This window comes from Spermophilus citellus (assembly GCF_964194105.1).
Source record: "Spermophilus citellus genome assembly, chromosome: 6".
In the NCBI taxonomy this organism is placed as follows: domain Eukaryota; kingdom Metazoa; phylum Chordata; class Mammalia; order Rodentia; family Sciuridae; genus Spermophilus; species Spermophilus citellus.
In genome coordinates, this window is record NC_138187.1 from 17,924,600 (window position 1) to 17,939,758 (window position 15,159).

The window sequence follows — 15,159 nt, forward strand, 5'->3', positions numbered from 1 at the left end:
AACCCTGCCCAAGCTGGCCACATTGCTAATTTGCAAGTAACAGCATAAGTGTGTTTAAGTAAAATTTGTAAGTAATAATACTATTAATAATATTACCTCCAGAATCCAAAAAGACCTAAAAGATGTTGGACATGTATGTCCTTAATAACTGTGTCCCTCAAAAAATGTCCTCAAAGGAGGATGTCATAAAGGGGATAAACCTGTACTCCTGGAGAAAGGCAGAGATGATTAGGACCTTGCCTGTAAATATTGTATACAGGAGCAGAATTGTTTAGGTACACTGTGGGTAGCCAGGTCAAGTCTGAACTGTGTCCCTTTGAAGCTAAAGGCAAACTGTGGTTGAGAGGTCATTGAAATAGGCAGACCTTACTAACCAAATCTAGACACTGTGATCCGTACCTTATACTACTTGCTGTTGACACTTATTATCCACTAACACCCATGGAACATATATACTGCCAAGCTGGGACACTATACCTGCTCAGTGCTTTGTAGAGAACCACCCTTTGTAGAGGACCAGGCTGAGAAAAATGCCCTTCTCTCACCACGCGCCGCGGCAAATCTTAACCTCAGCTGTTCCCCCATCCTTTCTAGAATGCTAAGTGAATATTTGCTATTTGCGTTGTTTTATTTTGCTTTTTCTTGAGATGCGGGGTCTCATTATATCACTGAGGATGGTTTTCAACTCCTGAGCTCAAGCAATTCTTCCGTCTCAGCATCCCAAGCAGCTGGGACTATATAGGCAATGGGCACTGGCGCCTGATATATACCCCCACCCCGCCCGCGGGCTGTAACCCAGAACCTTCTGAATGGTAGGCAAGTGTTCTACCACTACACCCTCCAGAACTATTCTGCTTTTTTTGTTTTGCTTAAATAGGTTATAATTCAAAGTTTTAAAAGTTTGAATATATCCCTTCCCTGCTCCCAACACAAAGCAGATACAACGGAATATATGAACACATTTCTTGTTTTTCTTTTTCTTTTTAATATTTATCTTAAGTTTTAGGTGGAAAACAATATCTTTATTTTACATTTATGTGGGTGTACTGAGGATGGAACCCAGTGCCTCATGCATGCTAGGCGAGCGCTCGACCACTGAGCCACACCTAGCCCCCATATTTCTCTTTAATTTATAAAATGTTTTACAACAAATCCAATGCAAAATATCTGTAATGAACATTTTGACTGTATAACAATGAAACAAAGGCGTGTAGTCACTCCCACTTGAGAAACTGAAGATATGCCTATGAATCCCCCGCCCTGCCAACCCAGTGCCTTTCCCTAATTTTTGTGTCCCACACTCCCCAGTCCTTGATTCCTGGGACACTTTCCCTTGTTGCTTTGCCTTTCTATACATTATTTTATCACATACATAAATTTCTCTAATCAACATTAGTTTTGCTTGGTTTGCACTTTATCTTTCTTTTACGAATAATTTATTGTTCTAACATTTAGCCGTTTATTTTCATTGTTACATAGTTTTTCATGCACTACCTCCTCCACAACATTTCAAAGGAGATTCTGTGTGCAAAGACCTCCGCACAGGACCTGGCACAGAGTGTCAGCCCTCCCTAAAAGTTGTTAAATTGTTGAATGACACTGAGCCCTTTTTTTTTTTTTAATTTTTCCTGGCTGGATTCTCTGCCTTCGCTCCAGTGCTCAAGATCCTGCTAGCTCTTCTGCCCTGAGTTAATCATATTTACAAAATTTTGTGACCAGCAACCAGGAATCAGAAGTCCTCCCAAAGCAACTCAGACTACCCTTCCCGGGGAGCATTGCGGCACTCTTAGGTCATTTTCAATTTCCCTGCTCTCGAGGAAAACTTCCGGGTCGTGTGGGCGGAGCCAAAAGAGTCCTCCAATGAGCAGCTCCGTGGTCTGAAAGGGCGGGGGAAACAGCCCAATGAGCGTCACTGCAGAGGAGCCAATCAGCTGGAAGTTTGCTGGGGCCGCTGGCGGGGGCGGCGTCACTGAGCCGCGCCAGCTGAGCGGGTGGAGCCCGGCCCCTCTATCCTGCCTCCTCCGAGTGGTTTGCTCCGTGCTCCGCTACCTGTGGACCCCCGCTTCCATGTCCCTGGTGGGCACAGTACCCCGGAACCTCCACGCCCATGGCTGCTAGCCTGAGGGAGCCCTCTTTCTTCTCCTCTCCTTCCTCGTCCACCTGCGACACGGACGACGAGGGCGTGCGCGGCACCTGCGAAGATGCTTCTCTGTGCAAGAGGTGCCCGGCGGGCGCGGGGCTGGGGGCCGGCCCGGGGTCGGGGCCTGGGTGCGGTGCGGGCCTGTGTCCGGGGACTGCGCCCGGACCCCGGAGACGGATGCCGAGCGCACCTCCAGCGACCCTCGGTCGCACCTGTGAAGCGCACGGAGCAGGGGTTCCCGGCCTGGGTACCGGGAATGGGAGGACGGCGCTGGACAAAGCGCACACGGTCTGTGCCTTTTCCCTGGGAAGACGGACGGTCATGTTGCACACATGTTGCTGGGTTGTGGGAAGTGTAGATTTCCCCTCCTTTGTAGGTTACATTTGCGGGGTGGTCGTGATCCCCATTGTGCCCTTGAGGCTCATGCCCATGAAGGGGAAGTGACTGTCCAGGGCCACATAATGTTTGTTTGCAGAGCCAGTAGCACAGAGAGGCTTGAGAATTGGTGGTGTGGTAGGAGGTGTGTGTGGGAAGCATTTCCAGTGCAAATGGACCTCAGAGAAAGAGAACACGAGGCTTGTGGGTCCTCTTTTCATTCATTCAGCTTATTTATTGGTAGAGGACTTCGCGCCAGGTCCTTTCTTGGGGCTGATAAGTGGGGTTTCAGTCATTGTGAATAGATGACAAGGAAGTATGTGTGGGACATACTGGAACTCACAGCCTAGTTGGGAAAGACAGAAAACAAATTGTTACTCGTGAAATCTATGATTATAACTTTGTGCTGTGTTGTGGGAGGTGCAAGGTGCCATTAGCGTTTGTAATTTAGACCGTGATGTTTAGGTTGAGAAGAAAAGGCTAAGTAAAAAGGTAGGAGAGTGTTCAAGCAGAGCAAGAGAGGAGTATGGATTGTTAGAACAACAGAAAGAACTGGAAGAAGCAGGCAAGGGTCAGGGTGGTATTGTAGAGTGGGGAATTCCAAAGTTTTGGATGAAGGATTGTACTTTTAATAGGTTCTTAGAGAATAAGTATAGTCGTTTGAACTCTGAAGCCAGACTCTTGTGAAACTGATCTCTGCCACTTACAAGTTGTGTGAACTTTGGGCAAGTTCCAAACACATTCTGCACCACATTTTTCTGATCTCTAAAATTGGTATGGTATTAATGTTCACTTGAAGGTAGTTTTGAGGATCTAACGACGTTTAGTATTAGTTTAGCAATCAGAGCAGTGAGTTAGTAGGTGTTAGTGGTGGTTAATTAAATAAATGAAAAGATCCATATGTAGTCAAGTCTTGGACACAGTTCCTGATGAGATTTATGAATTTAAAGAGATTACATTTGCCTTTATTTCTCCTAGCTTTCAGGTATCTTTGATCATATCTATAGCACTGTTGAATCAGTAATGTATTTTTCTCATATTGAGTGTCATTTTCTTTTTTAAAATATTTGTTAGTTGTAGTTGGACACAACACCATTATTTCACTTATTTATTTTTTTATGTGGTGCTGAGGATGGAATCCAGGGTCTTGCACATGCGAGGCAGCGCTCTACGCCTGAGCCACAACCCCAACCCCAACCCCAACCCCTTGAGTGTCATTTTCTAAGAGACTCTGTAGTTCCATCAAAAGTTTCAGAGAGAAAATTCTTTTCAGCAGTTCTTAGGGTCATACTAATTTAATATTTTTGGTAATTTTTTGTTGTTGTTGTTGTAAACTTGCTTTCTTAAAACAAATAATGAAACGGGCATGGTGGCACACACCTGTAATCCCAGCGGCTCAGAAGGCTGAGGCAAGAGGATCACAAGTTGAAAGCCAGTCTCAGCAATTTAGTGAGGCCCTCAGCAACTTAGTGAGACCCTGACTCAAAATAAAAAGGGCTGGGAATGTGGCTCAGTGGTTAAGCGCCCCTGGGTTCAAGCCTCGGAAACAAAACAAAACAAACAACAACAGATGTTGGCCTACTTTAGACCCATGAATCAGAATCTTCTGCAATATGTTCTAGTTATGAAGACTTCATGTTTTTGCCATCTGGATGCATTTCATCAGTGTTTTGTTTTGTTATCCACTGAGTTTTCCCTTTCTGAAAAAACATGCCATGAGAGTTTTTGAGAATTTTAAAATTAATTTTCTAATTATATTGCAGGACTCAATGTCTTTCAGTTTCTATGGTTCTGTGATCGACATCTGTTCTATAATACAGTAAGCCCTTAAATTTTGGCAAAATTTATGATATTACAAATTATTCTCCTCATTGTGCCTCAGTCTTCTCATCTTTAAAATGGGGACAATACGGGTAATGTATCTTTTATGTGTGATGATCCAAATGTGATAATTTTTTTTTTAAAGAGAGAGTGAGAGAGGAGAGAGAGAGAGAGGGGGGGAGGGGGAGGGAGGGAGGGAGGGAGGGAGGGAGGGGGAGAATTTTTAATATTTATTTTTTAGTTCTTGGCGGACACAACATCTTTGTTGGTATGTGGTGCTGAGGATCGAACCCGGGCCGCACGCATGCCAGGCGAGCATGCTACCGCTTGAGCCACATCCCCAGCCCCCCAAATGTGATAATTAATGCAAAGTTATTAGTACATGATTTGGCACAAAGTGAAGCCCTCAATTATTAGTAATGTTTTTTCCTTGGTACCGGAGATTGAACCCAGGGGCGCTTTAGCACTAAGCCACATCCCCAGCCTTTTTTTTTTTTTTTTCTTATTTTGGGACAAGGTCTCTCTAAGTTGCTTAGGGTCTCACTAAGTTGCTTAGGCTGGCCTTGAACTTGCGATCTTCCTGCCACAGCTTCCCAAGTTGTTAGTATTACAGGTGTGCGCACCATACCTAGATTATTAGTAGTTTTGATTTCCCTTTAGTCTGGTATTATTTGGTGAAGTTGCTGAATATGTAGTAGCTGTGAGTCTGGTTTTTCTTGTAATTGTGGCCTGTAACCTTGACCTAGAGCCATAAAGTCCCATTGGTCAAACACCTGGCCTGTCTCATTTTCAGGGCAGAAAATGGCCGGATTGAGGCATTTCTTAAGAGAAGGAGTTTTCGTTCTTACGGAACTTGATTGGTCATGGTGAGAGCGATTATAAGGGAAGAGCGTACCTTCCCTTGCTTTCTTTTATACATACCCTCTGTTTTAATGAGCTTTGCATTACTGTGACCAGAATACTGATCAGAACAACTTAGAGGAGGAGGAAAAGTTTTTTGGGGGGCTCAAGATTTCAGCGGTTCAGTCCATTGCTGAGTCCATTGCTCTGGGCCCAAGCTGAGGCAGAGCATCAAGGCTGAAGGGCCCCTGTGGAGGGAAGGGGTTTGGGTGGGCCAGGAGATGCACCCTTCCAGCACGCATACCCCATGACCCACCTCCTCTAGCCACTCCTTTTATCTGCCTATAGTTACCACCCAGTCCATGCAAACTAGCATGTTACTGATTAGGTAACAGCTCTCACAATCCAGTGGTTCCACCTGTGAATATTCCTGCAGAAACACAGGGGCTTTGAGGGGACACCTCATATCAAAACCATAACACTTTTTCCCACCCGTCTGCTCCTCATTCGTATTCTGACTCAGGCAGGGGGCCTTTGCCAGGATGGCAGCTTGCTGTTTCAACTTTACAGCCACCAGAATTGTGACCTGGATGAACTTCTTTGTCTTATAAAGTACCCAGCCACAGGTATTTATTATAACAACAGACGCAGATACCCACCCCTCCTTTCCTCACTCTGCTGTCATGCTCTGGCCCAGGTCAGCTTCCTGTTCTTTGTGTACCTGTGACTCAGTGTCCTGCAGAATGAGCAGTGTGTCCTCTGAAGCTGCTGCTCCATAGTCAACAGCCCTCTATTTCCTCGACCCCTCCTTAGCCACTCTGTCTCCTGTTGCCTTAACCTTGACACAGCCCTAAGGATGTCCTTTTCTAAGTCCTCTCAAGTGGTCCATCTGTGCGCTCCATCCTAGCGTGTTGCAGAACCAGGGTGTTGGAGATAGCATTTTCCCTGTTGTTGGTCCCCCACCCCACTTCTTGGGATCCATCAAACATAACTGGACCCCTGCACATTGCTGCAGCCTGCTCTCTCCTGGCCACTACCCTAATTCATTAAAGGTTGGAGTCCTGGCCCATAATCCTCCACCTACCTCAGTCTTTGACACCATCCTTGGTGAATTTGGTGACCAGCCTACATCTGGGTACTCATTTCCTGAGTGCCTCACCTGCAGTGATCCTCTTCTCCTCTGCCTCCATCGCCCACCGCCACCGTGAAGTCCTGGATTGTCCCACTGAGGCTGCAGTGTCCTCATGAGTGGCGGCCCTCTCCCGCCCCTTCCTTTCCAGGGGCTCCCTCAGTTTATGAACCCCGCCCTTTTCCTCAGGACCTCCCTGGTTTTCTCTTCCTTCAGTCCCTCCTCTACTGTTACCTCTCCACTGAGCTTAGAGTTCCTGGTCACCATTCAGTAATTCAGTTGGCAATATCTGTTTCTCTGGCCCTTTAGTCACAGTAGACCCAAACGCCCACTTGATCCAAACTGTCCATTTTTCTCCTTGAAGACTTAGGGTAGAAGTCACACAACAGGCAGCTTGACACTTGGGAATTCACGTCAGCCAGCCTTACTGTGCCCTCAGCAGAGCCTGACCATTTGTCTCTTTGGTCAATTATTTCTCCTATTCTTCCGAATACTTGATTCCAGCATTTTCTACTTTCCTCAGACTTATGATTTACCTTGATCTCCGGTTGCCCAACAGAGAATGGACACCTCAGGGTGGAGCACTAACTTCCCTCTAAGAACCTTCATCATCCTTTCCTACTGTGACAGGTGTCACGTCCTCCAGAGACACACCTATAGCTACACAACGTTGGCATATCACCTGTTTGCAACTAGGGGGAACACAGACTGGGGGGGCTGTAGGTCATATCAATAAGAGGGTGTTGAAAAGAGCTTTTAGGATTTGGGTTTTACTGGGTGATTGGGGAAGCAAAAATTAGCTCTGGATTGAGTGCTCATAGGAAGAGGGGACAACTCTGTGATCCTGTAGCCCACTAGTCTTTTCTAGAAGGCGGTTTGGCTGAGTAGGACTGAAGCTGTTACTCACAAAGAAGCCAGTCACTCGCCAGCTGGGCCCGAGGGGTGTTTGGTATTTTGTGGGTGGCACAGTGACCTTGTTTTTATCTATGCTTAGACAAAATTATGAAGTGCCCTGTTTTTGTCCTTCATCTCTGTTGCAGAGTGCCAGTGTGCTGGTGTTCTCAGAGACTGTTTGTGTCCAATAGGAGAACACCACGGCCTCGCTCTGGTGCCAGGCCAGCCGCCCACAGATTGAGGCCTGGCTCACAGTGGCAGGCCGGCTCCCGGGCGTCAGGGCTGCTTTTCTCCTTTCACAGAGAAAAGGTGGATCTTGAAAAGATGCACGGGGGTTTTCCAGGCAGAGGAAGATGGCTTATCAGAGCCCTTGAGGTGAAGCAGAGCAGAGTGAGGGGGAACTTGAGGAGGGGGGGCAGCAGGAGAGCATCTGCAGAGGTCATCAGGGAACGAATCATGGAAGGTCCCAAGGAGTGTGCGTTATCCTCGGGATGTTCACTGGGGTACTGACGTGATCGGGGCATATATTTTAGCGAAATCCCCAACAGCTATGCTGGAGACGGGCTGGGCCGTGACAAAGGGGTGTTTTGCCCCTTCCCATAGCCCTAGTTCTTGCGTAGGCTCTCCTCCCCGCCTCAGCCCTTCGTGTATTCATCCTTATTGTTCTTTTTTTTTTTTTTTTTAAAGAGAGAGAGAGAGAGAGAGAGAGAGAATTTTTTAATATTTATTTTTTAGTTCTCGGCGGACACAACATCTTTGTTTGTATGTGGTGCTGAGGATCGAACCCGGGCCGCACGCATGCCAGGCGAGCGTGCTACCGCTTGAGCCACATCCCCAGCCCATCCTTATTGTTCTTCCGGCTGCCAGGGTAGTTTTCAGAATCACGGATCTTGTAACTTACTTCAGTCTTTGGATTCCCCCTCAGTTACAGGGTACAAATCTGCACCCTGTTGCATGACCCACTGCACCTTTTTCATGATTTGGTCACCCTCGTCTGGACATTTGACAGCCACCTGTAACTCTCTACTTGACTGTCTCAGAATGATCTCAAGTCCCCTATTTCCAAACCTGTGCCCATGATTATCTTCACATGTCTGTCTCTCTGCCACCCACCACCCTCAACTTATCCACGGGTGCCATTCTTCATCTAGTTCATGTGTAAGACAGGTGGGATCATCTTGGCAGTACCCTTTCGCTTTCCCCTTATGTGGTCAGTCTCATGCTGGTTCCCTCCTGAGTATTGTTGGGATTTGCTTCCTTCCTTCCACCTCTGCTTCTGGCATCTCAGCCCAAGGTGAAGTCAGCCGTGGCCCAGCCAAGGCCCTGGTCAGCTTCCTGCGTGCCACCCCCATCACTCTTAAATTCTCCCAAACCATATCTCACAGTGGAGCCACAGGTTTGGAAAAGGTCCACTTGATTATGTCGCTTCCTAGCTTACTGGCTCCTGTTGCAGTTTGAAAAAGACCAAAGTCCTTCCCCAGACTTCAGGAGCACTGCCTGCTCTGCCCTGTGTTCCCAGCACTGCTTCATACCACTCCACTCTCCCTGTGCCGTCCTTCCTCAGGGCCATCAGCATGTCATTCCCTCTGCTTCAGATGCTTCCTCCCACCTTCCTTTGACTAACTGGTTCCACGTCAGTTCACGGAATAATGCATGCATTCATTCAACATTCTTTTATTGCGTGCCTGCTTAATTTATGGAGGTGCTGTTCTTGATACCGTGGATACAGAAGTGAACAAACCAAATGAGCTCTTATGGACCATTGATCCCAGTGGGGGAAACAGCCAGGAAACAAATAAGCCAAATACCAGCATGCCAGTTGGTGGTAGATGCATTCTTGTTGGAAGGAGTTGTGATTTGAGAGGTGGTAACCAGGGAAGGTAAATACAGTCTCCCAGGTAGAGACTAGAGAGTGGAAGGCCCTGAGGCCAGAGCTGGCTCTACCTGTTCCAAGAAAAGCAAAGCCAGAGTGAGAAGGTGAGGGGTGTTGGTGGAGAGGTGGCAGGCCATACCTAGTAGGCTTTCTTTTTTTTCTTTTTTATATTGGGGATTAAACTTAGGGACACTTTACCACTGAGATACATCTCCAGCCTTTTTTAAAATTTTGAGACAGGGTCTTGCTAAATGGCTTAGGGCATTGATGAGTTGCTGAGGCTGACTTGAACTTGCAATCCTCCTGCCTCAGCTTCCTATGTTGCTGACATTATAGGCCTGCACCACCATGCCAGGCTCTACTAGGCTCTTGTAAGGATCCAGTTTTTACCCTGAGATCAGAGTCATGGAGGATTTGGAACCCAAGAGTGAACAGATCTGAATTGAGTTTTAGCAGGATCAGTGCAGTTTCTCTGCTGGGAACAGACTGTAGCAGGCGAGGATGGCGGCAGGGAGATTAAATCTACTAGTGCAGGGAGCATCAGAAGTGACAGATGCTGTGCTTGGTGCAGAATGGTAGTGGAGGAGGTGCTGAGAAGCATCAGGCTCTGGATGCATTTGGAAGATGGAGCTGATATAATATGCTGACAGATGGATGTGGGGTGGGACTGAGGAGTCCAGGATGGCTCCAGGGTGCTTGAATAGCTCAGATGTGGCTCTGTCAAAGAGGTGCTCTGACACCACAGATCTACGCCTAGCATCCCCTGGGTCTCTTTTGTAGTCAACAGCCCAGAAGTTCATTACTTAATGTTTGTCTACCCCAAACTTGACACAGAGCAGGGACCACGCCTGCCTGTGTGCCATCGACATTGAAGACACACAGTGAGTATTTGTCATGTTAGAAGCTGAATATGCACATGTTCAAGATTACATTTCCTGATGAGGTCTTAAAATTCTTTTTTTCTCTTTTACTGGTTTTGAGCAGTCTATATATTTTTTATTTTTATTTTTTGTTGTTGTCAGTGTATCTTTATTTATATGTGGTGCTGAGAATTGAACCCAGTGCCTCACACATGCTAGGCAGGTGCTCTCCCACTGAACTACAAACCCAGCCCTAGTCTATATTTTTTAAGAAACCAGATCAGGGCCTGTAAGGCTGAAATTTCATTGTGAAACTTACAGCCCTTAATTTAGTTTCTTTACCAAATTGAAAAAATGCCCTCCCTTCCTCCTGACCTGGAAGCAGGTCCCAGGGTCACCTGCAGGCAAAGCCAGATTTTTCCCGAGGGCTCTGGCCCTAGGCCTTTCCAGCACATTGGGTCTTATAGCTGAGCTCCAGGGAGCAAGGTAGAGATTTGATCTGAAATGTTTTCAAGGTAGGTACTATTTTCCATTCCCAGAGAAGATTTGCCACTTTAGAAGTAGAACATTCTGTTGAAGATAAATGAGCTGCAAAACTTGTCCATGTGTAAAGTAAGATAAATTATGGAGGACTTCTTTCTTTCTTTCCTTTTTCATTTTTTTAAAGGAACAAATTCAGTTTTGGAAAATATCTGTCAAAGATAATGATCTTAGATCTAGAATATCAATATCCCATAATGTTTTCCTCTTAAAAGCTTAATTTTGTAATGACAGTGGTGAGTACCTCCCTGCCCCCTTTAGTGCTCTAATGTGGGCATTTGGCTCGTGTCATTTCACCCAGGCTTGCCTCATTCTTTTTTAATGGCTGCATGGTGTTCTGGGTGTGGTGGTGCTTTAACCATTCTTCTGTTGTTGTACTGAGATGGTTCTGTTTTTGCTACTCAGATCATGCTGTGGTCAGCATCTTCCCACATGTGTTTGAGTATTCCTAGGAAAGATATTTGTGGGATGAAATTTCTGTAAAATTGTCCCGGGAAGAGGTTGTATTAGTTTCTTTTCCCATTCATGTTGAATGAGATGCAAATATTGAATATTGTCAGTTTCTAAATTGTTTCATGAACTGGCAAGTGGAAAATAATAGTTTTTAAATTTGAAATTGGCAGATTTTTGTGTGACCCCTATCTACATATCTCCATATCACTTCTTATTGGGTTGTTTGGCTTTTTCTTGTTTGTTTTGTTTTTTGGCAATTCTGGAGATTGAACCCAGGGTCTTATGCATGCTGTGCAAGCACTTTTTTTTTTTTTTTTTAAACCACTGAGCTTCGTCTTGTGTGTTTATTATTGGTTTGTAAGAACTTTATCTATCAAGGATTGGACTCTGTATTTGTTGCAGTGTTTTCTGGAAGGCTGCTACATGTCTTTCAGTTTAGCTTGTTCAGTGGGTTTTATAGTAACAGAAGTAGTAAAGCTTTATGTTGTGAAATCTGACAATCTTGCCTGGCATGGTACACACACCTGTAATCCCAGCTATCGAGGAAACTGAGGCAGGAGGATTTTAAGTTTTGGGTCAGCCTGAGCAACTTCATGAGATCCTGTCTCAAGAAAACAAAAATAAAAAAGAAGGGCTAAACATGTAGCTCATTGGTAGAGCACTTGCCTAGCATGCAGGAGACCTGAGTTCAATCCCCTGTACCACAAACTCCTACTCCTCCCCCACAAAGTCTGACAGTCTTTTTTTTTTTTTTTTTTTTGATATATATATATATATATATATATATATATATATATATATATATATATATATTTGTAGTTGTACACAGTAACTTTTATTTATTTTTATATGGTGCTGAGGATCGAACCCAGGGCCTTGCACATGCGAGGCGAGCACTCTACCACTGAGCCACAACCCCAGCCCGCCCCCCCCTTTTATGAAGTTATATTTTAGACCAAATTCAAGTAGGACAATTTAGTGAGATTTCTAATCACTTATAGAATTACACTGGGAACTCTTTATACATAATGTGCTACTGAACTGTAGACATGAACTAGCACTGTATTTATTGACTATTGACTCCAAAATCACTCCTACTATACACTCCAACTTAAAATAAACAAGCATTTCCATTTGTGTGATTAAATATTAGTCAATATAGCCAATGTAACTGATTCCAAATATTGGAATAGAAAGCATGAATATAAATATGCAATAATCATGCACAATTAATCAGAAGATCCATTTCCAGTAGTCCTCTGAGGTCAGATTTTATGTACAGTAATGGCATCTATTGAGGATAACTCTGTCTTTCTTTGACAAAAAAAGTAAACTATGATGTCATGTTATAAAATGTAAATTAGTGTTTAACAGTTAAGGAATTTCTTTCCTTTTGATTTAATATCTTCTAACAATTTTGAGAATTTGGATTTTTTTTAATATTTATTTTTTAGTTTTAGGTGGACACAGTATCTTTATTTTATTTTTATGTGGTGCTGAGACTCGAACCCAGTGCCTCACGCATGCTAGGCGAGCATGCTACCACTTGAGCCACATCCCCAGCCCATGAGAATTTGGATCTTGAGATGATAAGAACCAAGCATAAAAGCCTGATCTACTTTGAAATCAATGCATATATATGCTTTATTTATTTATTCTGTATATATTTTTTGGATTCAAAAGTTCCTTTTAGGGGCTGGGATTGTGGCTCCCAGCGATAGAACACTTGCCTAGCAAGTGTGAGGCCCTGGGTTTGATCCTCAGTACCAATAAAAATAAATAAAAAAAGTATTGTGTCCAACTACAATTAAAAAGTAAATATATATATATATATATATATATTTTTTTTAAGTTCCTTTTATTTATCCATGCAGCTTTTGAAGTTACACATTTCTCTTTCTTTTTTTGGTATTGGGGATTGAACTCAGGGGCATTTGACCACTGAGCCATGTCCCCAACCCAATTATTTTGTATTTTATTTAGAAACAGGGTCTTGTTGAGTTGCTTAGTGCCTCACCATTGCTGAGGCTGGCTTTGAACTCACAATCCTCTTGTCTCAGCCTACTGAGCCACTGGGATTATAGACATGCGCTACTGTGCCTGGCTACATTTTTTTAAATTTGTTTTTAGATATACATGACAGTAGAGTGCATTTTGACATATTATACTTACTCTAATTAGGATCCCATTCTCCCAGTTGTACATGATGTAGAGATTCACTGTGATATATTCATGTATGAACACAGAAAAGTTATGTCACATCTGACAATCTTTACCTTTGGGGTTGAGAGTTATATCTAAACATCTTTAGAAAGATGTTTCTAATCATCATAACAGTTTCTGTTGTAAGATGCAGTCATTTTGTCCCTGGGCATTATTGTCTATCTTTGTATGTTGATTTGAGACATCACTTGTATTATGTACTATATTCTTACATATGTGGTAATACAGTAATGTGTGTGTCTCCTTGATTTGCAGTTGACATTGTTTTTGTTTGTTTGTTTGTACATTGAGTGAGAGCTCCCTTAGCTTGTTTTTCAGGGTAAGGATAGGTTTGTAGTAGGGAAGTCAGAATTTTCCTAGTTCATTTAACAACTGTTCTTCAGGAAGGCAGAGGAAACAAAAGGGATGCTAGCAAAAGACGTGTGTTTTGAGCCCATTCCTTGTCATCAAGAAAGCGAGTTCTTTTCAGGAATCCCTAGTCTGTAGACTTCCTATTGGCCAGGCCTAAGATCCAGGGAGGGAAGAATTCTGACAGGGCAGACTGACACTGCAAATAGCATCTTAGTAAGAAGAAAGCAGGTGGTAGAGGTTAGAACATGCTGTGGTTGAAGGTGACCCCCAAATTCATGAGTTGGAAATTTAATTTCTGCTACAGCAGTGTTGCTAGTTGGGCCTTGTGGCAGGTGTTTAGGTCGAGAGACCTCTGCCCTCGTGAGTGGATTAATGACACTGTAACAAGGGCTGGCCAGCGTGGGTTTGTGCCCTCTTCCCCTTCCTTCCTCGTGTGGATGCAGCAAGAAGGCCCATACCAGAGACCAAACCTTGGTCTTGAATGCCCCAGCCTCCAGATCTACAGGGAAATAAATTTCTGTTGTTTATGAACTATTCAATCTCAGGTATTTTCTTATCATATCACAACGCATACTATGACAGAAGGGGAACTTGGATGGTTGGCTTCATCCTCCTCCTCACCTCCTCCCTCAGGTACTCTTTTTTTTTTTTTAATGTGGTGCTGACACTTGAACCCAGTGCCTCACACATGCCAGGTGAATGTGCTACCGCTGAGCCACAGCCACAGCCCCTCCCCAGGTACTTTTGAAAGGGATGAGAGAAAGAAAAGGTGGGAGGCGTGGAATGCGGAATAGGGGAATAGAGGGAGATAACTTACATATAATAAAATGCTAAATCTTCGAGGTTTTTTTTTTTTATAAAGAGCGAGAGAAGAGAGAGGAGAGAGAGAGAGAATTTTAATATTTATTTTTTAGTTCTCGGCGGACACAACATCTTTGTTGGTATGTGGTGCTGAGGATCGAACCCGGGCCGTGAGCATGCCAGGCGAGCGCCCTACCACTTGAGCCACATCCCCAGCCCTGGTGGTTTGTTTTGATGAGTGATATAATTATATGCATCTTTGTACCACCACCCAAAACAAAACATGTTTCTGAAACTCCAGAATGTTCTCTCATATCTCCTTCTAGTAAGTCTCCTACCAACCATTTTCTGATTTTGGCTACTGTTAGAGTAGATTTGCTTATTCTTGAACATCATATACATGGACTTGTATAGGACATATTGTTTTGTGGGTTTTTTTTTTTTTTTTTTTCACTCAACAGGTTACTTGAAGTTTATCTATGTTGCATATGTTGTCAAAGAAAAACAAAGCCAGGTAATAAAGTGCTGTTGGGAGATTTTAATCAGTACTAACTCACTAGTTCAGTTTAAGCCAGCATGAATTGAACTAACTGAACTTGAGTTTGAGTAGAGGTGACTAGTTGTTTTAGGGGGAATGATGAAGCAGGGAGGTGAGCAGGGGCTCAGTAGGTTCAGGAGGTGAAAAATTGCAAAGAGCAGGAAGGCTGGTTGGTTCATGGACACCCAGCTGGCTTTGCTAACTGGTGCTTTTGGAAGTTAGGCTCCTGCTTCCCATGGAGGCTGAGGCCAGAGCCCTGTCTTCAGGTATTGAATGAAATGGCCAGTTCTTTTGGCAGCCTTGAGTTTCCTCCTGCAGGAA

The 15,159-nt window shown here is 44.2% G+C and overlaps 1 protein-coding gene across 1 annotated transcript in view; it reads left to right on the forward strand.

The window, feature by feature from the left end:
- The first annotated feature begins 1,934 nt into the window (after positions 1-1,934).
- LCMT1 (leucine carboxyl methyltransferase 1) overlaps positions 1,935-15,159 on the forward strand; it is a 46,928-nt gene continuing 33,703 nt past the window's right edge. Inside the window, exon 1 of the mRNA XM_081296985.1 lies at positions 1,935-2,220. Within this exon, the coding sequence (XP_081153111.1) occupies positions 2,108-2,220 (113 nt within the window). The 5' untranslated portion in view covers positions 1,935-2,107. The remainder of the gene's footprint in view (positions 2,221-15,159) is intronic.